At 41.5% G+C, this 25,652-nt stretch overlaps 1 protein-coding gene across 4 annotated transcripts in view; it reads right to left on the bottom strand.

Moving 5' to 3' along the window:
• The window catches only part of khdrbs3 (KH domain containing, RNA binding, signal transduction associated 3), a 102,158-nt gene that overhangs the window by 17,186 nt on the left and 59,320 nt on the right, over positions 1 to 25,652 (bottom strand). For all 4 annotated transcript variants that reach the window (XR_007114227.1, XR_007114225.1, XR_007114226.1 and 1 more), the window contains exons 4-7: positions 21,463 to 21,609; positions 20,675 to 20,814; positions 14,522 to 14,702; positions 2,472 to 2,554 (exon numbers count right to left, since the gene is read on the bottom strand). Coding sequence is in view for 1 of the 4 variants with exons in the window: in XM_047606035.1 (XP_047461991.1) it covers positions 2,472 to 2,554; positions 14,522 to 14,702; positions 20,675 to 20,814; positions 21,463 to 21,609 (551 nt within the window). In the remaining 3 variants the exon portion in view is untranslated. The remainder of the gene's footprint in view (positions 1 to 2,471; positions 2,555 to 14,521; positions 14,703 to 20,674; positions 20,815 to 21,462; positions 21,610 to 25,652) is intronic.

Raw genomic sequence — 25,652 nt, 5'->3', positions numbered from 1 at the left:
GGTTATGAAAGCGTATCTTATATTGATAATTAACTACATACTGTAGATGTAAATTCACAGCCTGCAGGAGTAAACACAGAGCATAAAGAGCATATGCCACACAACATATCCTATATTGACAAACACTCAAAATTTGATCAATCCCAGGTTGGTCATAAATACTGCACCAAGCTTGTGTTGCATACATGGACAATGTCCGCCTGCAGTCACAGTGGCTTTCCAACCGAATCCAGGACACTGAACACACCAATAAGAGATGGAGTAAGTGAATCAGCTGTCTCTGGAGGCACAGGCTTTCTATGTCCGGGCCTTATTAGCTGCTTGGTCTCCCGCCAGATAACAGGCATGAAAATCTCTTTGAGTTCACCCAGCCTCCAGCCTCCACTCCATTTTTCTCCTGTGCAGTCGCCGGCCCGCGCACCCAAGCAACCCGCCGCTATTCACGAGGCTGCTTTTAAAACAAATAACTGCGGATTCCCGAGGCGGACCCGCGCTCCCTCCAGCAAACCTCTGCGCGCCCAACTGCCAACACTTCACGATACGAACCACGCCGTGTCAGAGAGGGAGAAGAGCGTGTGGGCGGGTGTGTGATCTGGGCCGAGAGAAAAAAAAAAAAGTAGATAGCACAAAAGATGGATGAAGGCTGGGTGACACACATCCTGACACCTCTACAAAAGAAAACATCGACCACCCTGCTCACAAAAGCCAGGGGACAGATGATGTTTTATTTTTTATTTTTTTTCCTGTGCGTGCGTTTTCATTTTTTTCATCCAGCTGCTGCCGATTCGATCCCATTTTTGACACCCTAAATGTGGCAACAATCATTCTTTCTTTGAAGTGGCACAGGCAGACATACATAAATGTAGTGCATTGTGTGCTGATAAAATACAGTGGGGGACCAAAGCGAAAAGCCTTTGACCTTGCGTGGCTTGGAGAGTCTGATAGCTGCCTGGATAAAAGAAAATCAATATTCTGCATTTGGCTGCGCAGGACCCTCAGTTAAATGGAGCAGCGTACCACTAAAACTGTTTATTCTGCAACGACATGGGGAACACGATGCGGAAAATACACCTTCAGCCCAGGATTTTTATGGGTGATCAGAACAAAGATAGCATGTTTATCTCAGTGAGCTGCAATTAATTCCATGGAGGGAATCGTGATCATATGTGGAGAGAGGTTTATTTTCAGAATCAAAGATTAGCTTCAGAATTTCTATACCTGTCTGATACAGTAGCTTTATTTATTTTGTTATAGAACTGGGACATTTAATTTGCTAAGCTAGATTCTGCTTTTCTGATTTAATCTTAAAGGACCATTCAAGGGCCTGTCAAAACATTTCACACTTCAGAAAATACTTCATTAACAGCGAGTGTTCTTTTGAGTTTCAAAAAAAATTTGCATAAATGACTTCTAATAACTCGGAAATATTATTCCAGTTGTGCTCAACTCACTAGACTTCCGAATCTCAATGTTACCTCAAACTCTATCACATTTACTCAAGGCTAAATGCCCTCAGATGCTGCTCACAAACTTGCTTTTTTATTTTATTTTATACTTTCAAATACAACTCGCTGCATATTCAAGGACTTTTTAATTCAGTGCACTCGCTCACGCTGTTTACAACACTGTCATTTTCATGTTTTGCCTCCGCTAGGAAAGAGCACGATAACATGATAACCCAGTTTTAATTTCGAAGTTATTTATTCCCCCAAGTTCGCTCAGTTGCCAGCATGTTAGATACATTTACATTTTAGTCCTAATGCAACAGTCCTACAATAAATCCAACCTGCATGTTATACCGTTCAGTTTTACAGGCAGTTGTTTAGGTGTTGATTCAACTTCATAGCAGTTTTGAAGGATTTAGGTTGTAGTGCTGTTGAGGTCTGTGTGTGGTCTTTTACAGAAATGTATTCCTGTTCTTTTAACCTACTCCCAATGGTGTTGAAACTTGACACTAGTGTGTAAAGTGTAAAACCCAACTTTTCTTGCTTTCTGTGCTAACTATAGCAAGCAATTAACACATCCAGCAAAAACAGTGCGAAATTTTCCATTATGAAGAATTTTCTTCCAACTCCTGACAAACTTGCGTGGCTCTGCAACTGCTCCACTACCATATACTAGAGAGCACATCATTAACATTGTCTGCATTTCAGGATTTGAGAGTGAAGAAAGTTGTTTTCTTTAAGACCAAAACAGTGACATGAAAGATGGTAAAACACTCCGTGCCATTAATCACTTAATCATTAATTTAGACTTAAGTCACCCGCAACACGTCGACTCTGGATTTTGTCTTCAAATATAAGAAACAGTATAGTGAAGTCCACTAGGAGAGGATGTCAGAGTGGATGGACCGGTGAACAAAACATACAGACTAACAGTGCTCTTTCTGCTTTCTGCTACAGTCGACCAGGACAACAAAGGCAAGTGCAGGTTAATACATATGCCAACACACTTAAAAAAGCAGAACTTACTTTTGTCCTTGATTACTGTAGTTGTTGTCGTATGATTCATATCCCTGGTCGTCATAAGCTGTTCCGTAGCCGTCGTCGTATTCCTTGTAGAAACAGAGAAAGAAATTGACCCAGTTAGGTTTAGAGGAGACAAGGCTAGCAAGCACATACTCTGACTTTGAAAAGATGTTGATGTGACAACTAGTACAACATTATGACTTTTGAAAAGCTAAGAAAGTTAAGAAAACATACTCCATGTCTAGTGTATAATTGCTGCAGCATGCACACTACTTCTATAGTGGATATTCTGTTTTAATTAGTATTATCCAGTTTGTATTTGGATTTTTTTTTTCAATGCAGTAGAAGCCTCAGCTTAGCATACATTTGGGTCAAAGTGCTTCATCAGCTGCCCATATATGAGCTCCATTCGAGTTACAGCCGCAGCCCTGCCCTTGTCTCTGTGTCAAGTGACTGACAGTGGGATGTAAAGACTCTCGCTGTGGCTACGTTTCATCACCACCTCAAAGGATGAGCCTTGAACATCTGTTTGCGCTCCAGCAATCTGCCTCGCCTCGCCCCCTCTGCACTCCACCCAGGCCCCCGCCAAGAGGAACATCAAAGCGAACCAGTGCGGCACCCGTCCTAATTTGGGATAAATGGGACTTATGTTCCACAAAAGGCGTCGACCCCTTGCGACACATCTCTCATCCCCCACATACTCCTAGGCTAATTCCATCTGCCCCTTATTTGCATGTTTAAAACGAATGTCTGTAAGATTTAGCACCAGAAGAAAATACTCATCACACTCATGTTATTATTAAGGCCTTAATTCCTGATTAGAAACATGCATTTGGCAAATGGCAGTATTAGAATCGACTCTTTTATCTTTAATCCTCCAGAAAGGAAGAGACATGAGTGAGGGAACCACATGTGACTCTCAACACAGACCCGGATGCAGGAAGACTTCCTTGTTTCTGGGTAAAATATGTGATTTAGTGCTGAAGGTGCGAAGACAAGTGAGTTCCTAAACTATAGCAGATGAAATTTAAGAATCTGCATCACAGGAATCTGCTTAAGCCTCTCACTGGTCATCCCATTGGGTGGATTTTCAAAGCTTGTTTGTGATATTGTTGTTTGTGTTGGTAATAGTGGAGGTCTTAGTCACTTCTCTTCTATTTGTCCAGCGGTAGCTCAAGGGGAAGTCACATCCCTCCTGACATTTGTAATTCTGCAGTTACAAGAGCTTTTGCAAAGTCAACAATTCCCCACGCTAATGCAAGGGAGTGACATTAGTCAACAGCTATACTTTTAACAATATTGAACCCCACAAACTCCCTTTGAATCTAGCGGAGGCAGCCGTTCTCAAAAGACAGTGCAATCTTGTCAGACGGAAGGCAATTCAAAGCACTTTTCAACTCTGATTCGCACTGAAAATAGGACCAAAACAATGGTAATAATTATAAGGGACAAACAGGCAAAACAGCATTTTGAACATGATTTCTGGAGGGAACAAGCTGAAGAAGGCAACAACACTCAGAAAATATACAGATGGATGTTGGGAGATAAGCCTCCTGGAATATCACCCGTAAACCAATGTCTACCTGCATGTGTCCTTAAATATTACAAGGATCTCTGCTAGCAGTCCTCCGCTCTAGACTTCTGTCAGTGTTGGTGTCATCGAAAACCATTTTTGGTTTTGGGTTACTGACCGGACAGAACCTTAATACCAAATGAACTCTGATATTTGAAGGTGGCTGTGTAGGTAGGGTAGATGGTCCTTACATGGCGAGGAGTCCTTGAGCAAGATACTGAGCCCAGAACTTCTTGACACTCTTGTGTGTGCTTGTGTGAACGAGTAGTTAGATAAAGCTGAAAAGCACTTTGAGAACCAATAAGTATAAGACATAGAGGGTCTATGTGTTTGTGTTACAGGGGTATAACGCTGTATAATGGTGTTTGTGTTTCAGGATTATCTCTGTCCATGAAAGGGCGTCTCGTGCCATGTAAGCAGAGCAGTTGGTGTAGTTATTCAGTGGCTTCAGCTCCCGGAACAACTCAACAACATGACCTCGAGTTTGGGTAACACTGAAACTACAAATACCAACTCAGTTATCAAATTACTGAACCAAATAATCTGCAGAACTTCACATACAATTTCCTTAAGGAATCCGAAGTGAATATTCAAAGCTTCAGCTGAGGATTGCTGCTGTGGTGGGGACTGGGCGATGCAAACAGGATGTACGCCAGCATTGTCACATCCTGTTTAGACCTTGCACGCAAGATCCACTCTGGGCCACCCGATCGCAAGTGACCAGCTTTAAGTACGTGTATTCAGACCTGACATCAACATGCGTCTCCAAACGTGTCTCCAGATCAGATCTCAGTTTTATCCTCTGTATGCAAATAAACCCTGACATCATCTGGGCCACTGCAGAATATTTTAACAGCTACTGTCTAATGGTTCTCCAACCCTGGAAGTTTCTATTCGCACTGTCATCCCTGGTAATAAAGGGAAATAAAGACAACAGCTTATGGAACGAATGAGAAAATATGTAATTTAACCACACAGGGCTACTCATACATCAACATGACTGCGTCAATAACACAGAATCTCACTGGGGTGCTCATATTAAACCCTTTTGTAAATTCTTGCATAGATTTAGTTATATTAAGTTATATCAAGAACAGAATATGTTATTATTGATACTTTAATGCAACATGTGTTTACACCTGTCTTTACATGATCGGAGCGCCCAGATCGGATCTTAATGTGAGGTCTGAACAGGCCCTCAGACATTCGTTCTCTTCAGATCTGGCATACAGCGCTGTTGCACATATTTAATTACTATTTAAATAGCAGATGAACAACATTTGTCCAGTTTTTAACAAATATTAACTCAGCTCAAACTCTCTTGGCTATTCTAGTCTTATTTTTTTATTTTTTATTTTATTTTATATTGTAAAACAATAAAATGGTGACAAGCCTGTAGCATTTAGGTGACATTTCTTGTTATGCTTGTTATGCATTTATTAAACATGCTGCCTTTGTCTTGTCATTGCTAAATATGAAGTGTTCCCACACAGCTGAGGTCTTGGACACATTAGTTTGGACTGAACCAGCTGATATTCATTTGCACTGACAAGGGGCAGGATGGCTTTCTGATCACTGATAGATATCAGCTAGTGTCTTGGCTTTCCATGCCTTTTTTCACCTCCCTTTCTGTAAGTGCTCAATACTTTTTCCATCTGTCATTTTACATTATTATATACATAACTTAATTTCTGAACTTATTTGTTTTGGTTTCTTTCTATGTATGGATTACTTGGGTTGTTGCCAACACCTGGTGAAAATTTCTAGAAATATGTTTACTATATAAATTGTGATGGGTTCAATACTTACTTTACCCGCTGTCTTACACAGTAACAATTGTAGGGTGGTATCTCACAAAAAGTAAAATCATGTAGCCATGGTTGTAAATGCAGTTGTCAAGTAAGAAGTCATTTTATGTGAGTTAGCTACATTTGATCACTTTCACCAAAGAAAATGACCCTCATTATACACCCTTTTTCAGAGGCAATTCCAGTATATTAAATGAAAACTGGCATGTGAGACAGTCAATTAGCACCCTAACCCATGTTTCTAGTTTCTAGGACTATTAATGGAAAATGAACTTAACAAAGAGATAAACAAAGTCTGGAGCCTGTGCTTCTGCAAGGATACATATGTTGATGTGATGAACACCATATTAGATATCCGATTGTGTTTAAGGCTGAGTATTCAATGGTTAATGACACAGAGCGGCGGTAACATGAAGGTGGAGGTGGAGCTAATTAAAAATAATGAGCTGTGTAGGCTGTAGCCGGTCTCACAGCCTTGGGTGGTGATATCGTGAACTTTTATCACAGTTTAATACATGGTATTTCAGATCTGTCACATATTTTTCTTTTTTCTATTGTTGTTCACTGTTGAGACCAAGCAGGGGTCCTATAACCAAGGAAATGTCTTCTTCCATTTGTTTTTAAATTGGCTATTTTGAATTCCATTTGCTCCAGTATGAGAAATAATAATTGAAGTTGATGTAGCCCTGTGTTATGAAGGCAGCAGGGGATATTTACAAAAGTTATAGTTTAGTTCTCAGTTCTAAGTCTGCGGTACATTATTCTCATTGCATTCTGAAAATATACTGTAAAAACCTCCTTTAAACTTCTTGTCAACTCTTCTCGTCAAACCCCTGTACTACATTTGTATAAGATGACTGTAGTACATTAATACTTAGCAAATTTATCTTGACATTTTGCATTAGTTAGGGTGAAGCAGATATCATATTGGCATTGTCCTAACCATTGCCCCTGTATAGCTCATACGCATTAGTGAGATTATACAATTGTCTCATTGGATAAGTGTAATATTAAGGGAAATGGTGCTCCATTCCATTTACACACACACTGACTTCCCAGTGGTGCCATGGAAAGTCACTGTGTGAAAGCAGGAGCTTTAACAGTTTAAAGTCTTACTCAAGGACTCTTTGACTTGTGGACAGAAGCCAGGGATAGAGACGCTAAACACCATCCACCTGCATTCAAATTATCTGCTCAGTCATGTCCACAAGCTATCTAAGACATGCCAATGCACTAGTCTACAGCTGGATATTCAGAGGGCTCATATCGGAGAGCCTGAAATGATGTCCCCATTAGTGCCCCAAGAAATTATGAGGACTACTTCATTTAAAATATCGCAGCATTGTTCATTAAAAAATATTTCTTGGTACACATTCTCACGCATTGTCACAATTCTGTCAGAGAGCTTCTTCAGCGTCTGTCTAAACAAGCTGTTTGAGCTGTTTTACATGTTTTAATATCTACCAGCAATGAAGAACTCTACTAAAATATGCAACTCCAATTTTAATTATTCTAATTCTCAGCTTTCATGGGGGTGAGTGACAGAAATGAGAATATAAATGAAGGGATGGTGTATTTTTGCGATCGGCAATGCATTGTTTATGAGTAGAGGTAGTGCCGCTTGTGGTATTTCCATATTCCATGCTGTTGATGGCTGTATTTATATGAGTGAAGTAGGATGCAGCACATTTCACAGAAATGTTGATTACATTTTAAATTTTGCATGCCAAAATCTTAATAAATATGATAAATCCACTCTGAAGCAATACATACATAAAGAAATAAACCAGCTTAAATTAGAGATGGCAATACACTAGCCAATACTGTGCTCACCTGTTCTAAAAACAAAGCTAAAATGAAAACAACTAGATTTATAGGATTTTATAGGGTATAAGATGTTTTGGCACTTACCCAAGTAGCTTCTTTAGTCCTAAATGACTACTGGGGAGCTTTGTGCTCATCTACGTCTTGTAAAATAGTTATGAAACAACAATAGTTTTTTAATTCATAAAATCTGGGACTATAACAGCCAACCCTAAAAAAACAGTAGAAGAGGGTAGATGTTGGTAAGCAGGTAAGCTGATTATTAACCAAGATTTTTTGGCTCAAGGCTTATTTAAAGTACTGCGTGACATAGATGTTCATTATTACACCGGACAAGATATTATAATCTCTTGTGCCAAAATCCCAGACAAAACACATGGAACACACACTTAGAAGCCCAGTCCAACTGAAAAAGTGACCAGCAGGCTAGGAGTCAGCTACCAGCTAGCAACCAACAAGAAGACACCAGCTAAATAGCCTAGCCACCAGCAGTAGGCAGTATGCCGCACATCATTCGTGTTTTCCAGCATCCTGGAGTCACCCCCTTCCATGCTGCCGCTGACCAACCCCGTGACTTTCAAAAACAAGAAATTAGCTTAGCCCTTTTTACTTTGTTCAATAAATTGTCGTTCAGTCGGCTGGATGTCCGAGCTAGCTCTCTTCCCAGAAGGGAAGGGGTGGGATAATGAAACCAATATCATAAAAATATTTAGATCTCCAAACCTGTTCCATCTGGCGTAAATACTGAAGCGTAAATACGCTACTACCAAGTTTACGATCTGTGTCACCGTACACCTCCTCAGATGTTACATTTATGGGGAAGGCTACGGTGTTAGGGTCTGCGTAGCTCCTGGAAGATATTTAGGTGCAGCTCAGCTGGACTATGAAAAGAGGGGCTGATCCTATTGTCTCTCATCAAGCAGAAGGTGAATTCTGGAGTATTTTGGATTATTATGAATGTTTTAGGAATTAACCAAAAACCTTGGAGACAACGTTAGACATTGACAGGGCATGAGGTACTAGTGTCAGTCTTGGTTGCTGATGTAACCAAATGTTAGTATTTGTACTTGGTCTGACAAAAGGTGGCGGACCTGAGTGAAGGACAGGCAGACACTTAAATTAGTTTTCAGCACAAGCCCTGTGCCATTACAGTTAAGTCCTCCTCTCATCTTACTGGTGACACTATCTAGAAGCTGTCCACTCACATTGGACAACGGTGGCTGGTATTGAGGGCCACATTAAACTTTTACAATGGCATGTTATTGCCATTTATTAGAGCAGCCACTCTATAATTGAGTTACCAGCGAGCTGAGAGGAGAAACATGCCTGGTTTATAAATCACATTGGCACTTTTAAAATGATTCGTTTCTCCAGTGTCTGTTATGTGGAAAGAACAGTTTGAAAATGGAGGGCAGACCGCAATGATGATGTGAGCGAAGCTATTAGAATATCTGATGTGTTTGTACTGGTTCACCATTTACTCAAAATACCTTGGAGAGCGGAGCAGCATGATAATACCGCAACAGTTCCGTGTTTCCAGCGCTAAACAGGATTAGTGTGACAGTGAGAGGTTGAAGGGTGGTGGTGTAGAAGCAAAGGGGGGAGGGAGGGCAGGCCCTAAGTGAGTCTTTCATTTGTATGCCAGTGGATAGCTGAGAGGCGTGTTGTTAAAAGATAAGGACTAGCCTCTGAGGCCACTGAAGACTAACAGAGGGTCTGGCACTGCATGTTACAACAGCAGTATCACAGGCGCTCCACTGTGCTCTACAATACCACTGTAACAGATAGGTTGCCACTGACACCCAGAGCAGGCTTTTCAGGAGCTGGGTTTGTCCCCTATGGCCTGCAGCCTACTAAATCTAAATGAGCTCAACAACAGACTGTCTTCACATTATGAACTTCGGCAAACACTGCATCAAGCTGCATTGCCAGTGCTAGAACCCGAAAGGTGTCACAAATGCCAAAGAACGTTTATTAAGAAAGAGAAGAAGAAGAAAAGCCTTGTTGTTTCCCGATGACTAAATTACAACACCATCTGTTCAGTGAAAAATGTCGCGCCTCCTTACAGCTGTGCCACACGCTGCTCTTTACTTCTTAACGATAAAAAGATACAAGGCCCCGTGATACAGCTGTACAGAAAACAAACAGAAAAAAATCTAGCGGCTGCAACCCTCAGTCATCCGTCTTGGTCTAAAATTTCTCAAAGTAGCTACGTGTCATTTATTCGGCTCTTCCTGCCAGCATATTTCAGAAAGCTGAACAGGCTGGAATTTGCTGGAGCATTTCTGCTGCAGGGGTGGAAATACTACTCTCGCTATCAGATTGAGGATGCCAAAAAGTTGGCCCCATGCATCAAGTTGAGAGTTGCCTGTGCTACGCTTGACAAATGTCTTCCCTTCTGCTTTTTTAACACCTTTGCTTTTGATCTTAGTTCAGTTTGAAATGCATTTTACTAGGATCCGCCGAATATCATCAGAGGAATTCATTAATAAATTATCCCCGCAGAGAAGCACATCTGCACTGTGAAATGCATTGATCACTGGTACCTCCGTGGCAACTTGACTACACTTGCTTATCTTGTGCAGGGTCATGTGGGTCAGGCTGTTACAGATCTAACACAAAGACAGACATTCCTGTTTTTTTTTTGGCCTGAAAGTAGCTACGTTAGCAGCTAGTGGGAGAAAAAGAAAATGTGCAAAATGTTTGGAAGGATGTTTTTGCTATGAGTCAAAATACAAATCAGCCATTTCTCATGCAAATTATTCCATGAGTGTTGGGGATGAAGAATCTAAACACGCAAGCAGTCCTATGAGCTAATATTTAAATAAAAAAAATAAAAAAAATATATATATACCCCCTGTTGAAGACTGCTATGTGGAACTAGAGGACTGGAGGACAAATTATAACTGCATATATGATATTATTATTATTATTATTATTATTATTATTAATAATAATAATAAATAATAATAATAATAATAAAATGGATCACTTGTATGGAAATAATTACATTTTTGTTGCAATTATTAGATATCTCAGACTGTGAATGGGCTTGAATCTTATCTTCATTGCCTGCTAGGTGCAGCTTATTTATTACTCCATCTGGATTTTTCTCCCAACCATTACGTCCAGTTTAAATTAAAAGATCCACAAGGACAGTGAGTTAAAGAACACAATTCAATTAACAGTGCTTGGCTCTCAGCACGACTGGACATGCAGAGAGGTGCCGGGGGGGATGGTGGTGATTTATTTTTATGGCGTAACAGTCCAAAAGGACACACAATGCTCAGAGCTGATTGCTGTATCTGGGGGATTTAACATAAACAATACCAGCCCACGTGCATTGCACACTCCATTGTCTTCTCACCTAAAGTAACCAAGCATATAGCTCTAGTCTTACCTAAAAGTGAGGTTCTGCTACTTTGACGACAATCGTCAAATCCCCTTATTGTATACTGACAATGTCGAGACTACAGAAGAAACATAAGGTAAGGCATCCTCATTTCCAAAATGAGAATTACATCATGTTTAATTCTTCTCCAAACGGGATAAGGAGCAGGTAAGACAGAGATCTCTAAGCGCCTAATGAATTACACAAAATGAGATTTGGCAGCAGTCATACTAACCATTGAAGACTGATGGGGCAGCCAAGAGTGGATCAGGGGATAATTCTATTTTAGTGATTTTATTTGGTAACAATTGGATTCAGAGTAATTTGATACCGATGCAAACAAGCTTAAACAAAAAGTGGATTATGGAACCTAAAACCATCCAAAGACACTGTATGTCCATGTGTCGCCGAGAGGCAGCTGAGGTCTGTTTTTTTTTTTTTTTTTTTTTTTGTGTGTGTGTGTGAATAGAGGAGGAGAAGGAGAAGAAGACGCCTCCAGCTGAACAAGCGTTTTAGCCCGTGGCGATGCTGTGTGACAAAACCAGAACTACAGGAACACACGCGTGAACTATGCTGAGAACTGACAAATGAAGCCACCAAATGTGAACAAGGAACATGTCTTTGTCATTTCATTGATGAATACACAAGCCTATTTGTCAGAGCCCGGCGGAGAACACTTGTCCTGGGATGGTGATGTATTTAGATAATACAAAGCAGCTCATTCAGTCTCTAATTTGCAGCGGTGTGGTTAGATTTATCATGTGGCAGATGTTGGCGGTCTTGTTTTTTTTTCCAGCCAGACACACAGGTGCAGGTGTCGAGGGGATGCAGTTTACAACTGTGACAATGATGGGAAACAGCTGGTCCAGGAGTCATTCCCTACGACCTCCACGCATTTGAATTGCAACCTCTGAATAAACCTGTCAGATGTGGTTAGGTATGGGCTGCCGGGGCAATTTTCCAACGTGGGCCACCTCCTCTCTCCTTCTACCTGCTAAATATGCAATGTTGATGCTGGAGTCTCAGGGGAACTTGCCTTGACAGTGCGGCGGGAGACTCTCTTGGCATATGTACAAAAGGCTCTGACTTTAAGCCTAATATATTCATCTCTGGCAGGTGTTGATATTACAACCAGGTTCCCATAAAACTGTACTGGTAAGCTACAAGACCATATCACAAAAAAATGGCAATAGGAAATTCACACTCTCAAATTCGTCTCATGGTACAGAAACAAAAAACCTTAATATATGAGACGCTGAATTCAGCTCCTACAGATAAAGCTGCTTTCTAAAGAGCAGAGATTCGATTTATGGCTCTTAAGTCTAATTTTCAAGATGCCCGCCTGGGGGTATCTTTTTTATCCAGGAAATAATCACTGGGAGGAATGATAGGGTACGAACTGGATCAGAATCATTCAAACTATATTCTGCCTGTCATTTTTCTGAAATATGGATTCTAGAAAATGTTACACTTTGTTTTTGTTATCACAAAAGTGCTGATTTTAAAGACATTCGATCAGATCGTTAATTATAAAGAGATGTTAAATAGATTCAGTTCATTTGAGAACTTTTGATATTTTCTCACACGTAGGCAATAGTCATGTAGTCATAAAATGGCGTGCACTAAGGTAGTAGTTAAGTCCTACAACTTTTTATTTTTTTGTCTCAGGATAAAAAGTCAAAATAGTTATTATATATCCTTGTTTGTGATCTGCCAATTAATATATGAACTGCTGTCACTAGATTACTCAAAATAACTGACGTGATTACCGTCGGGCAAATAGGAGCATGTTTTTCTCATATTTTATGTAGATTTATGGACACTTACTCAAAACGAAAACAATGACGACATCCTCGGAAAGTGTGAACTTCACTGAATCCAGAGATATATTTGACACAAACTGCGATGAGAAGTAAACGACCATTTTAACTCCCTCATTTTCCTCCTTCAGCTACTGAACTGCATCTGCAGCTGTGACTGAGTTGGTGAGCATCCAGACCAGAAGACCACAAAAAACTTGTTTTTTTTTTTTTTAGAACACCAGCATGCATGAACATACTATTCAGTATTCTCTGCCTCACCCCTCTCCCTCCAACTCTCTCAGTCCCCCTTGGGGAGAAGCGCCTCACAGTTTGAAAACTTCTGATCCACGGTAACCAGGACATCACCAGTGAAGATAAGAATGTGCTGTTGAACTTTTTAAATGTCGTTTTGAAGACAAAAGTCCACCTCCATTGTGTATCTACAAGACGTCACATCCAGCTCTGCTGCATCTGCTCACAATGAACTCAGTCTAACCCTAAACTCTCTGTCGTTCCTGCCACCTTGTGGTTCCTGCCCCTGATTGTACGCCTAGCTCTGATGTACCTCACCTGCGTCTCATTGTTCCACTTGTATTCAGCCTCCGTGTTCCCTTCCTACTTTGCAAGTAGTGATGTCCGATACCACCAGTTTCCTTTCTGAGCCACCACTGAGTAAAGTTCAGGCTGTTATCAGTGATACCGGTCTGATACTGATACTTTGTGCAAATACTCCTAATGTATGTGGTAAATCTAAAAAAAAAAGTAGTGTATTTCAAAGCACAGCTTCATAAAAGACATCAGAGTCATTTATTTATTTTAAACCCTGAAGTATATTGAGATGCGTGTTTTTTTACAGTACAGTCAAGCCGATACAACAACCGAAAAAACAAAAAGACACAATCATGTAAAATAAGTGAAAAATGGGGCTGTTTGTGGAACTCATATAGCTCCACACATGACTCCGTTTATGCTCTGCCATTGTATCTACAGACTGGGGCTAAGTGAGTGACTGAAGGTATGCATTACCTCAAATGACTGAAGTATCAAAAGTATTGATATTTTGATTTGAAAATTGATTTTAGAGCAGAAAGATCCGGCGTCGGAGGTATCGATATTTGGTCTTTGTTCTCCAGGACGGAAACACACCAGCCTGTTTCATGCTCCTTGAGATTTCTGGATTCGTCTTTTGTCTGTTTTATCTAGTAAAAATGTTTTAACCACCGTCTGTGTCTAAACTGGAAGAATTCATGGTTTCTTCAACAGCAGTCTTCATTGGAACTGCATCCTGCAGCATTTTTAACATTAGGGACGCAGAAAAACACTCAAGTTTTGGTGTGCTATAATTAAGTCTGACACCTCCACACCCCTATTTGCACTGTCTAACCTTCTCTGTCATTGTTCATTTCAAACATCAGCACGTCCAATACTCCACTCATCACTGGTGTACAAGCCTAGCAGTGCCAAAGTCATATAAGGGAGAGAAAGTGTTCCAGTCAGTCCGACTTCACAAATTCTACAATTTAAGAATCCTAAATCATTTATCACTTATTCAAATTGCCCATTAATTTTCTAAAATCCTTAAATCATAGACAACAAGAACCATATACAATATGTACACATGATCTCAGTTGTGACTTCAGTTTTAATATACTCACATATTCGCCGTACGTTTCCTGGACTATGGGAGGAGCCGGCCTGTAACCTGCGGTCGGGGGTGCACCTCTGGCTCTCTGCACCCCCCTCCCTCTGGACGACGGGGCCCGGCTGGGCGGGGCTCCTCTGGGAGCGGCTCCTCGGGGCACGGCTGCATGCAGGGGAGGGACCCCTCCGCGACTCCTGGCACGAGAGACAAACATCCGCCCAGGTTTAGATGAAAGAGCAGGAGAATCTAATATGTGGTTCTTATTAACTTTTACGGGGGAGAATGTAATAAATTCTGAGAATTACCGCAGGGCGAAATACAGTATGTATGTGTGTAGAGCTGGGGATGGAACTGATGCACGGTACACACCACCTTCACAGGATCTTTAAGGCATTCACATATACTGTTACAAAGAAACATACCATATGGCATCAATAAGAGTTGCATGGTACATCTTTATGATAAGCCGCTATAATTTGTTACGCTTGCTATCAAGCTGTCTCATCCGTTTCCATTCCAGTTAGTGGTTTCCAACGTCGACTTGACTACGACCATAGGATCTGTTACATTCAGCAGGCAGGGTATGCGTGTAGGTGGAGGCAGAGGAACAGAGAGGGTGGAGGGCAAGTTCCTCTAGTCGAGAAAAAGTGAGTCATGTCCATTACTCAAAACACAGAATGTCTTGTGGCTGAATAGCTTTCCTGTCTATAAAGGAGAATGAAGATTTGTGAAGTGTTTTTGTCAGATTTTAAACGCTCATCACCGAAGAAAAGCCTCGCTGCTACATTCACAGGCACAAAAGCAAGATTTTCTCTATCAATGTTTTAGATATTGCCGAGTGTGATGAATTTCTATAAGCACACACATATCCTTCACAAAGCTCTGCAGCAAAAGAGAGTGAGAAGGGCTGCCGCGTAGAGACATCTGGAAATGAATTAACAGAGAAGATGGAGTCTAACCTGCGATGTAATCAAGACGGAAGCAAATTTAAGCCGGTCCGGTGGAAATCATGGGCAGAGTGACCTTGCGGTTTGGTGCGGCGTTGCATGGGCTTTTCACAGCGACTGAGCTTTCTTCTAAAAGCAGTTAACTGATTTGAAGCAGCAGCCGAAAACCACCAAGCTTCCTTTCCAGGTCATTTTCATTTTATGCCTCTCAGCATCTCAGCAGCTTTCCATGTTTCTGTGGCAAAGCATCACAGATTTAGGGCAGGAAAAGGAAAAAAAAAAAAAAAAAAGGAATTGTCCGACTAATGGGGGCAGCGGGGGGTGTTTACTTGTTAGAAACTGGACCGCCTTCAATCAGAGGCAAGTCGAGTGCAGACAGGCAATTCTTTCGTTTTTTTTTTTTATCTTAAGAGCAGGGACTCTCTTTCAGCGACAGCTCCTGTTTAAGACAGAACAGCGGTTACTAAGTCTCCATTCAGAGCGGCGGCATCGATCAAAATGGGACTTATGTGAGCGTGAATATGCAGAGAACTGCATGCGGCTTCCCGTGTAGGAGCCTGTGGGACTTCTGTCTTATCACACCCGAATTAGGCACGGTAAATGCTAATTACAGCGTCACTTAAAACACGGCCAATTATATTCTGACTCAGAGCAAGACAAACACCCTCTCCCTGTGACCTTGTTTATCTCGAAATCTCATGAAAGAAGTGCGTTTGCTTTTATAAACACAAAATGCAAACAACACAGCCTCTTTTAAAGTACAATTTTGACGCAGAGGGCGTTGAAGTCGTCTAATGGCCATGAGTATTTTTATTTGTTGTCTCATGAGGTCTCAGTGGAGATGGGATTAGTGCAAGCATCTACTGGATTTGCATATACAGGCCTTTATGCAAATGTGGCTCTGCTTTGCTAATATTTATGGATGCCACACTGTATATTGCACGTTGGTGCTGACAACAGTTGGTCTTCTTGTAAAGGTGCATGCTCACCAGCCTGGTCTATTTAATCACAGACAAATACTAGTCAACACATAGCACTGCCACATGGAACATCCATCATGTGTTTGGTTTAACAATGTCGGGGTTGAGATATTTGCCGGAAGTTGCGTCTCCTACAAGCAACTGAATCAGGGCAGGTAGTTGATTTGGGAATTTTGGAACTGCCATTGCCTTGTGGTAGAGGTGTCTGGTCTGGTCTGGTCTGGTCTGGTCTGGTCTGGTCTGGTCTGGTCTTGGTAACACATTCATCCTCATGAATGAATGCTATGCCCAGCGCACGTTTCCCAGCAGAACACTGAATTGTCACAAGATGGTCAGTGTCATTTACTTCTCCTGTAGGTGGTTATAATGTTATGCTTGATCGGTGTATATACCCTCCATTCACGCAAGCGCATAGTTCCGCACTGCACCGCATGTATTAGAGATCAAACTACTAGTTTGTGGTCACTTACTGAGCTCCGTTATAGTTAATAGTATATAATAGTAGCAGTAGTTTATAATAATATAATAGTATAGAATAATTTCTTGTTTCACAATCGGAATCATTTAATTTTAGTTTCTTTCATTTATTTATTTATTTTTTTAATGTCCAACCAGTGCAACCAGACCATCGATTTTACTTTAAAATCAGTCAACTGAGTTAAGTGTATGGAATATTGTTATTACAATATGTTATATCCACTAGTAGTTTCAGTTTTACTTTGGTGATTTAGGATGAAGGTTTATATCTGTATAGATTATCTTCATGTAATCACAGCACTCTCAAGAGTCAACAGGCAGCAGCACGAGTTGCTGCTGAAATGAAATCTGAAATGTTCTTTTTTCTTCTTTTCTTTTTTTTTACATACACCAAACTCCTTTGCTCTGGCGCTCGTCCAGTTCTGGATTGCTCGACTGGGGCATCAGGTAATGCAGATACGCAAGACCCGAAGCTATTTGAAATCGTGCCATTACGTATTTCTGGACGTTCAACAGCTTGCTGCAATTCTAGCGGTCTCGAGTGGCAAGCGAGGGAAGAGCTGAACTTATCTGCTGATAAACTGCCTCTTTTGTTACAAAAATGCCTCATAATGCCACTCTTTCCACAGTGTGATTTAGATTCTAATTGTTTTTTATAGTCCTCTGCACTGGACAATTTGCCATCTTTTGTTAAATGATACAAAAGGACATGAATGAGATGATGAGACCCATTTGCTGGTGGCTGTTTATAAGCGGACGTAAAAGGCTCTAATAATCCTATGATATATGGTACAGGAGACAGAAGTTAAATTCACAAACGTAATTCAACAATGACCCCACTCTGCTACGGCTGTATTAAATGGCTGCTGCTGCTGATGTTGCTGATGCTTTACATTTCCCAACTCTATACAGTGAGTTCATCTTGGTGAAGCACTCGGAGACAAACAAAAGACAGAAAGCGCCCACAAGAGAAAACTTGACCATTTTGGCATTTGATAACAGCGGATGGGGTTTCACCAGAGCGGTCAGAGATAAGCTGTAAGTTACAGGCTCCAGACCACTAACTTTACCGTCTGCAGCTCTTGTGTATAAAACTTCCTATTGCAAACCCCTCCTTGTGTTATCTTGAAATCAGACCGCACTTGCCTGAGGCATGATGGAATCCAGTTATTGGCAGCTTCATTATTAAACCAGGTAACTGTGTCTGTCTGTCCGTCTGTCTGTCTGGTCGTCTGTGCGCTGAACAGACACAGCCGTTACTCTTCTGTTGTACTTCTGACAAAGTAGCTGAACATTGTGAATGTTTTACTGCACACAAAGAGATTGGTGTGATCTGATTTATTAAACTTCTGTTGCTGTTACCACGGCCTCCGGGTCTGAAATCTTAATTAAAGTAATAGAAAAACTCTGAAACTCATGATCTGGAGGGCAAGGTTCCACCTAAAGAAAAAAAAAAAAAAAACGTATATGGCTACCCAAATATCTTTAAAATTTGTTTTTGAACCAGATCGACAAATTTTCTTCACTCTTCAAAGGTAAAATTTGAGTGGAGTGATTGAGCTTTATTGACGGCCAGCTTCAGATTTTCTTCCTCTCTTGTCCAGGTCGAGAGAAACAGCCTGGGAATTACGAGAATACCCAGGCCACTTGCAAAGTTCCACGGCGCGACTTTAAATGATAAAGCAGCAGCGCTTTGGATCTTAAGTTTACGCCAATCTTATGTGCTTTACTCCCTTCACAATTCCTGCTGAGATCTGCACACAGTCGGCATAGCTAGAAACACCAGAGCTCATTTCTCTGCCTTCAGAAGAAACTATTTGCTGCCATTCATTCTCGTAAAATATGTGAAATGGCCTCCACAGAGAGGGAGAGACAACCTGTCACACTAAAAAGGAAGCCTTCGTCTGGTGTGCTCTTTTGTGATACTGCCATGTACTATTGGAATCGCTTTAAAAAAGTAAATCTCATGATTGCAACATGTATAAAATGGCAACGTAGGCTTAACGTGAGTGATTTCCAAAACGATCCATCTGACTGTTTTTGTGTGAAGATTGTGTGAACAACACTACTTGGTAAGGTTACGGGTAATATGAAAATGGCTTGAAGCGGCCAATGGTCTCTGTTGACAGGCAACATCGAACTGCAGTCAGATTAATATTATTCAATTATTTTACCTACTAGGCACTGCCAAGGTACTCTTTTTTTCCTCCCACACAACAAGAAGGTAGATGTGGCCACAGGATCATGACCGACCACCTGACTCCCACCGCCGTGTTCTATCTACTAGCCCTCATAGGTATTGCCCCAGCAGCTACCCTCACCCTGGCAAGGAGAGCCGAACAACATCGCTGGCACATCCTGCATGCCACAACAACACAGCCGGCCCCTCAAAGCAGGTTTAAAACCATTTCTTCAAGATGGCGCCCCAAGAGCTGCTCACTTCCATACCGGAGGACTTGTCTGCACAGGCATGGCTGGCAGCAGCTTGGAAGCCGGAGTGGGAATCAGCAAGATGGGCGCACACACATAAATACACCCGAGGCCCTGGGGACAACGTCGACGGAGAACAGCCACCTCGCCAACAATGGACCCTCCTCAAGCGCCTCCTCACTGGCGTTGGCTGCTTCGCTTCATCCAAGAAGAAGTCAGGCCTGACGGGGAGCCTGAGCAGACCACTGACCACATCAACACCACTTGCCCCATGTACAAACCACCCTCCGAGGAGGACCTCTTCAGAGTGGGCACCAGGGAGGGCTACATGAAGATACACGAAAAAAAGCACCTCCTAGGTTACCCTCCAAGGTTTACCTCAGGGAAACAAACATGGATGGATTCAGAGAAGAAGGTTGTGGGTGGAAATTTCAACTCTGTCTCGCATAAACTTCAACAGATTCAGATACAGCACCATGTTCTGACATCTGCACTGAGCTCTAAAAGGGAGAAAAAAGTACTAATGTCGATCTATGACTCTGTGAAAGATAATCGAGCAGTAATTAACAGCCAACATATGAGATTCTTCAAAGCTCGAAAGGGATACTGTATCTGCTACATCAATACCACCCTCATCCCTTCTTCTTCCCCTGCTGTTGTCTTATTCATTTCATTCCCACAAGGTTTCCTTAACAGCTCTCCTGTTGCATTAACAATAGAACTCTTCGCAGAGAGATTCCACATAGCGGGAGCATGGGACGCATTATATACCGATAAGGTGTCAGAAGTCATAAATGGTTACGGTTATAAAACATGAATTGAATAAATGGAAAAAGGAAAAATAAGGTCAGTCAACATGAAATTCCTCACTTGTAAATGTAGTCATGAGCTCCAGAGTAAAAATACAGACGTGGAAATGTGCATGACACTGCATGTCCTCCTTATGCCTTTACTCAGATCAGTCGAGGATCGGTCCGTGAGCTCACTGCCTTTGACTAAATCAAGGATTAATACAGCTCCATGTTTGAAAAGCTACATATCTTTTATTTGGAAAACTGCACAAAAAGGCTAGGTATTACATGTGGTATTGTACCAGACACTGGCGGCTGTAAATATAACTGTAAATGACACTATTAATTGTGAAAATGGATACGGTACACATCCGTTTACAGAAGAAAAAAAAATAGCTTCTTTACTGTAAATAATACTTATTCCCCAGCTGGACCCAAGAGCATGACATCTCTCTCTCACACACACACACACACACACACACACACACACACACACACACACACACATAGACCCGCACACACACATTTAGAAACAGGTTACCTGGGAGGCCCTGGAACAGGTGTCCCTCTTCCACGGGTGACTGACTTGCCCCTCACCGATGGCACCTTGGCATCCTCCGAGCCTCCGTTCAGGTACGTGAGCTCCTGCAGCTGGGCCTGTCTGATCTCGTCATTGTAGTCCTGCATACACAGAAAGAGAGAGGCATCACGTTAACGCGCACACACACACACACACACACATGCGGACGGCAATAGACTAGCTTTCAATTACACTGTATTAAATTACGTCCTTTATCTCCAGGGCTACAGCCCCGGGAATATCTAATTAATGTACTTTACAGTACTGCTGTGACCGCTGCTCCTGAGGCAGCAAAACATTTCAGATCTCCCGCTGATAAATCCTTGGGACCCCCGTTCGCCCTTTATCTCCTCACGCAGTCGTTTGGGCTTTTCTTAGCCGCCAAATTAAAACATGTAATTAATATGGAAATGGGCCTCTAATCAAAAAATGACTGATATGATTGTCATGTGTCCATGCTGTATCAATAAATGTGATTTAGGGCGAGAGTGAGGGGAGGTGAACAGAGAAGGAGGTTGTTAGAGGGCTCCGCTGATAATTAATGATGAGATGTAGATCATCGTAGCTCTGAGCATTGGAGAGATCATCCATAATAAATGGAGGAAGAGTAAATAAGCTCCATGTTGCATGCTGCCGCCGCCAAGGGGGTTTTGGCCCGTGCAGAGAGACCCCTCCGACCCCCCCCCGGAGAAAAAAATAAAAAATAAAACGTAGGAAGTGTGTGTGAGTGAGAGCGCAGGGGAACATACTGGTATGAGAAACTTCTTGATCTCCTCCAGAGCGTGACCCATCCTGGCGTAGGCCTCAGCCGGCGGGGCGAACACCTCGATGAGGACGTGCAGGTCTTCATTCAGGTGGTGATATTTGGCCTCGCCGCTCTGCCGTAGCTCTTCCTCCTGATATGTTGAAAAAGAAAGGTTTGTTATCGTACTGTATATCCTTTGCCTAGGGAATGAGTGTGAGTTAGCTGTCACAGTGAGGAGCATTTATCTTATTCCTTTGTATTTTGACAAGGATTTTACTGCGGGGTGTTTTTCCATAACTGTTAGCATAATGAGGTTTGATGTTCCCGTGCTGCACAGCTACAAAACTACACACAGAAAATATTTATGCGGGGCTGTTGTAAACTTTCCGCGAACAGGCATTCTGTACAATCTTTTCTACCGAGGCTGTCACGTTTAACTGATTGCCTTCATCCGCACGCAGCTACCTGTCTTCATAACAAACGACGTGCAGTGCACAAGCGCAGATTCTTCTCTATAGTGCCCGCTCTCATTGTTGAAGTTTAGCTCATCTGTGCGACTGCTGTAACCTCATTAAAATAAATTAGCCAACTCTGGGAGAAACGGGAAGGGTTTAGTTTTACTTGACAGGTTACAGATTAAATTATAGATTTCTCTAGGACAGCATTCTATTACTATCTAAATAATGTGGTGGCCTCCTTTGCATTGTTGTATCCATGTCAGCCACATCCTACCAGTGCTGCAAATTAACACAAAAAAAAGAAAAGAAACAAAGAAGACTACTACTACTATAATACTAATATGCAATATATATGCAAAAACTAACAACAAAAATCTAGTTGTCTAATCTGCCCTGTCATAATCCCATAAGAACCCTGTCACTTCCTCACCCACTCACTAAAAGGTGCAAATTCACTGCTGGAATTGAACCTGATGAATAACCTACAGGGATATTGTAAAGATGCTCAAGCAGAGTATAGCAGAGTGGAGTATCCATTAGCAAGAACACAACCTTACTGTTGTTCAGTTGTTGGCGTTGAGTTTGGTACGGGGATCTGAACAACGTCTAACATCTGTCTCCACTTTTAAAACACTGCAAATGGTAAATGCTCTTGTTATTACATAGCACCTCTCTACGTATTGGTACTCAACGCGCTTTACAGTTACAGATCTACTCATTCACTCACACATTCACACACACACTGGGAGCAACTGGAGGTTCAGCAGTCAAGGACGGTGCGTAGCTGAGATCAAAATTAGTTTCAGCGATGGGTTTGGTCCGAGTGCTCACTGAACGCAACAGCCGATCTGAACCCATCACATGATGTTTTCACTTGGTGCCCAAATCTATCCAACACGGTTCAACCATCTACCATTTACGTTCCATTCACTGTGAACGAGTGCGGCCAAACACACAGTGCGGAAAGTGAGACACTAAGATTCGGACGTGCAGGATTTAACGGCAGACACTGAGGTTCATGCTGTTGTGTGTGCACAAAACACTTGACAAAGACACCTGGTTGTTTTTATTTTTTATTTTTGTTGTGTTTTTGTTTTTTCATAAATGATTTCAACAACAGTTTGTAATGAGTATCCCAGCTGAGATAGAAGGGAAATTATATTTTTCATTTTCTTTTTCTAAGCCAGTGTAACTTTCATGTGCACATGGCACTAGATGAAAAGCCAGGGAATCAAGCTATTACGATAAGCCTGCCTATAACCATTCATTACTAACTAATCTGCCAATTGACGGGGACAATACCTGTTATGATGTCTCAGCCAAGCCTTTTTTTCTCGGACAAAAACTGAAAGAATTGATAAATTGTCATCTGAGACACAAAAGGATTGTGAGGGCTTGCTGGAAGCTGTAATTAAGGTCGTACAAATTGCTAAAACAATAGTTTGACTATTTGAATAGTTGCTGATCTATTTTATGCACTTAACTGTGAATTTTCCTGTCAATCTCTCCAATAATGCTACCTAGACATTTCAGACAAAATCAAGGCCGTGCTAAAAGGAAAAGTCAGGAGATCATTGAAGTCACTAAGATTCATCATCTGGGGATTACAAATGTTTATAAAAATTTAAATTACCAATAGTCACAAAAGGTATTACCCAAGTGGAGTACAAAGCCACTGCAGTTGTAATCACTGCTCCAAATAAGTTCTATATGAAGGTATAGGATACAGAGCAGATCCATCTTTTCAAATAGTGTCCTTATAATTAAACGGAAGACGTTTTACTAAATATTTAAGGGCTGCAAGATGTCAGTCATCTTGCCAGGTCAAACATGTCCGTTCAAACCCGCTGCTGTCTCAGACTTGATTTCACATGATGTCCTTAGCTTTTTAAACAATGCTCCAAGCTACAACATTTTTATTTTATTTTTTTTTAGTGGCTTATGTGCAGCCCAAAGCTGCTCTCGGTTTACCTGCAAAGGCTCTGTGCATTTAGGCTGCAACAGGAAAGTGTACTGTGTAAACAGAAAGGGGCTACACAGGCCATTCAGGCCAGACAGAAGCAGGCCAGTATAATGCTATTGATGGCGAGAAGTGGAACAGCAAAAAAGAAAACCCCATATGTCTCCCACCACATCACACAAAGGAAACAACAGGTTCGGCGTCCCAGTTTCCGCAAAAAAAAAAAAAAAAGAAACAAAAAAATTTCATCTTCTCTAGGGCCTTTTCCAATGACGGCACCTTCCTCTTTCCCTTCTCCCTCGCAAGCATCTCGCAAACCAGTGTCTCTGATGTCACCTAATTATAAATAACCTTCTTTTAAGAGTGCCTGTGGTATGTTAATGATATGTTAATTCCCCCCCATAAATCTGTGCTTTACGAGCAGAGGACTCCTTTGCGCATAGCACCAGAGCTGCCGGAGCTGCCGGTGTGGAGCAGGGAGTGTGACTAGGGTGTTGGAAAAAGACAACTGCTCCGAGAGCTGCCTCTCCTCTTCCCTTTCATGTATTCCTTGGGTCTATTTGCATGAGGCAAAATACATGAAAAGTAATCATTGTGCTTTTTAACGAAAAATGTAGCCAGACTGTGTCACCTGAGGACTTCCAATCTAAGAACTGTTCTTTTTCCATCTATGCGGTCTATTTAACATGTGAAAATTGTCACCTAGCCGATATCTCATTTGGTATTAAGCCAGTCTCTATGTATGACCACATGAAGGACTTTCTCTCAGCGCTGATAAGAAGCGTCCCTGATCCAGTCCTATTGCAGCTAAGCAGCCCATGGCGGGAGATTACAGCTGTCTGTTTTTCATATCTATTGGCAGCATCTTCCTTCTGTTTGCTTTTTTCCCCCTCTGCAAATCTGCTTATGAAAAGCTGCACACCCTGGATACAGGGGGCCACGGCGCCCTGGACGCAGGAGCTCCTGCACCCGCAGCTTATTGGTAAGGAATAATGTCGAGCTTGAAGCGTTAAATTGAAATTCACATTCAAATGAAATATTTAACAACAGGAACTGTAAAATTCGATTATTCTATATGGGAGTGTATGACAGTAGGTGAGGCATTGTGGCTCTATTGGGCACGTTCATCTGTGTTTCTGACAAGCCAAGTGGCTTGTAGACACAAAGACCTGATTTTTTTTTAACATATTTTAACATGACAAACATGTGTACTTGTAGCTCCATTAAGTAAATCAGTCTATAAGCTGCAAGACTTCTCACCCACACCAAAAACAGAAAGAACATCCCACCTATGGACTGAACTTCATCTACTAGCAGAGAACTGATTTGAAGATTTTACTTACTTTACTTTGACTGGTGATAGATTTGATCTCAAATTAATCAATTCTACTTTATTTACATGGAATAATACAATGTTCAGTAGCTGCACCATTGTTTATTACAAGTTTCTTTTAGGTAATATTTAAAAAAAATGTTGTCCCATGTATAGTTCCCATACTACACATGTATATGTATAGGGACTCCTCGTAACTAAATCAATTCCATGCAAATCTGTCATGTCTGTATTTTTGAAACAAAGAAATGACGCCACAAATCACCTACCACATTTCTCCAAACACAGTGGTTCTGTGTTAATACTAGCATCTCTTTGATCTCAGGTTGTTTTTTTCAAAGAGTTTCTTGCTTTTTTTCTGCCTCTTTCCCACTTGAAAATGATATATTATGACTGGTTGTGCAATTATAAATGAAAGCAGTTTGGTTGCAAAGTCAAGCGGT

This window comes from Mugil cephalus, chromosome 14 (assembly GCF_022458985.1).
Source record: "Mugil cephalus isolate CIBA_MC_2020 chromosome 14, CIBA_Mcephalus_1.1, whole genome shotgun sequence".
NCBI classification, from domain to species: domain Eukaryota; kingdom Metazoa; phylum Chordata; class Actinopteri; order Mugiliformes; family Mugilidae; genus Mugil; species Mugil cephalus.
The sequence above is the reverse complement of the archived record's forward strand: the minus strand, read 5'-3'. Positions and strand labels throughout refer to the sequence as shown.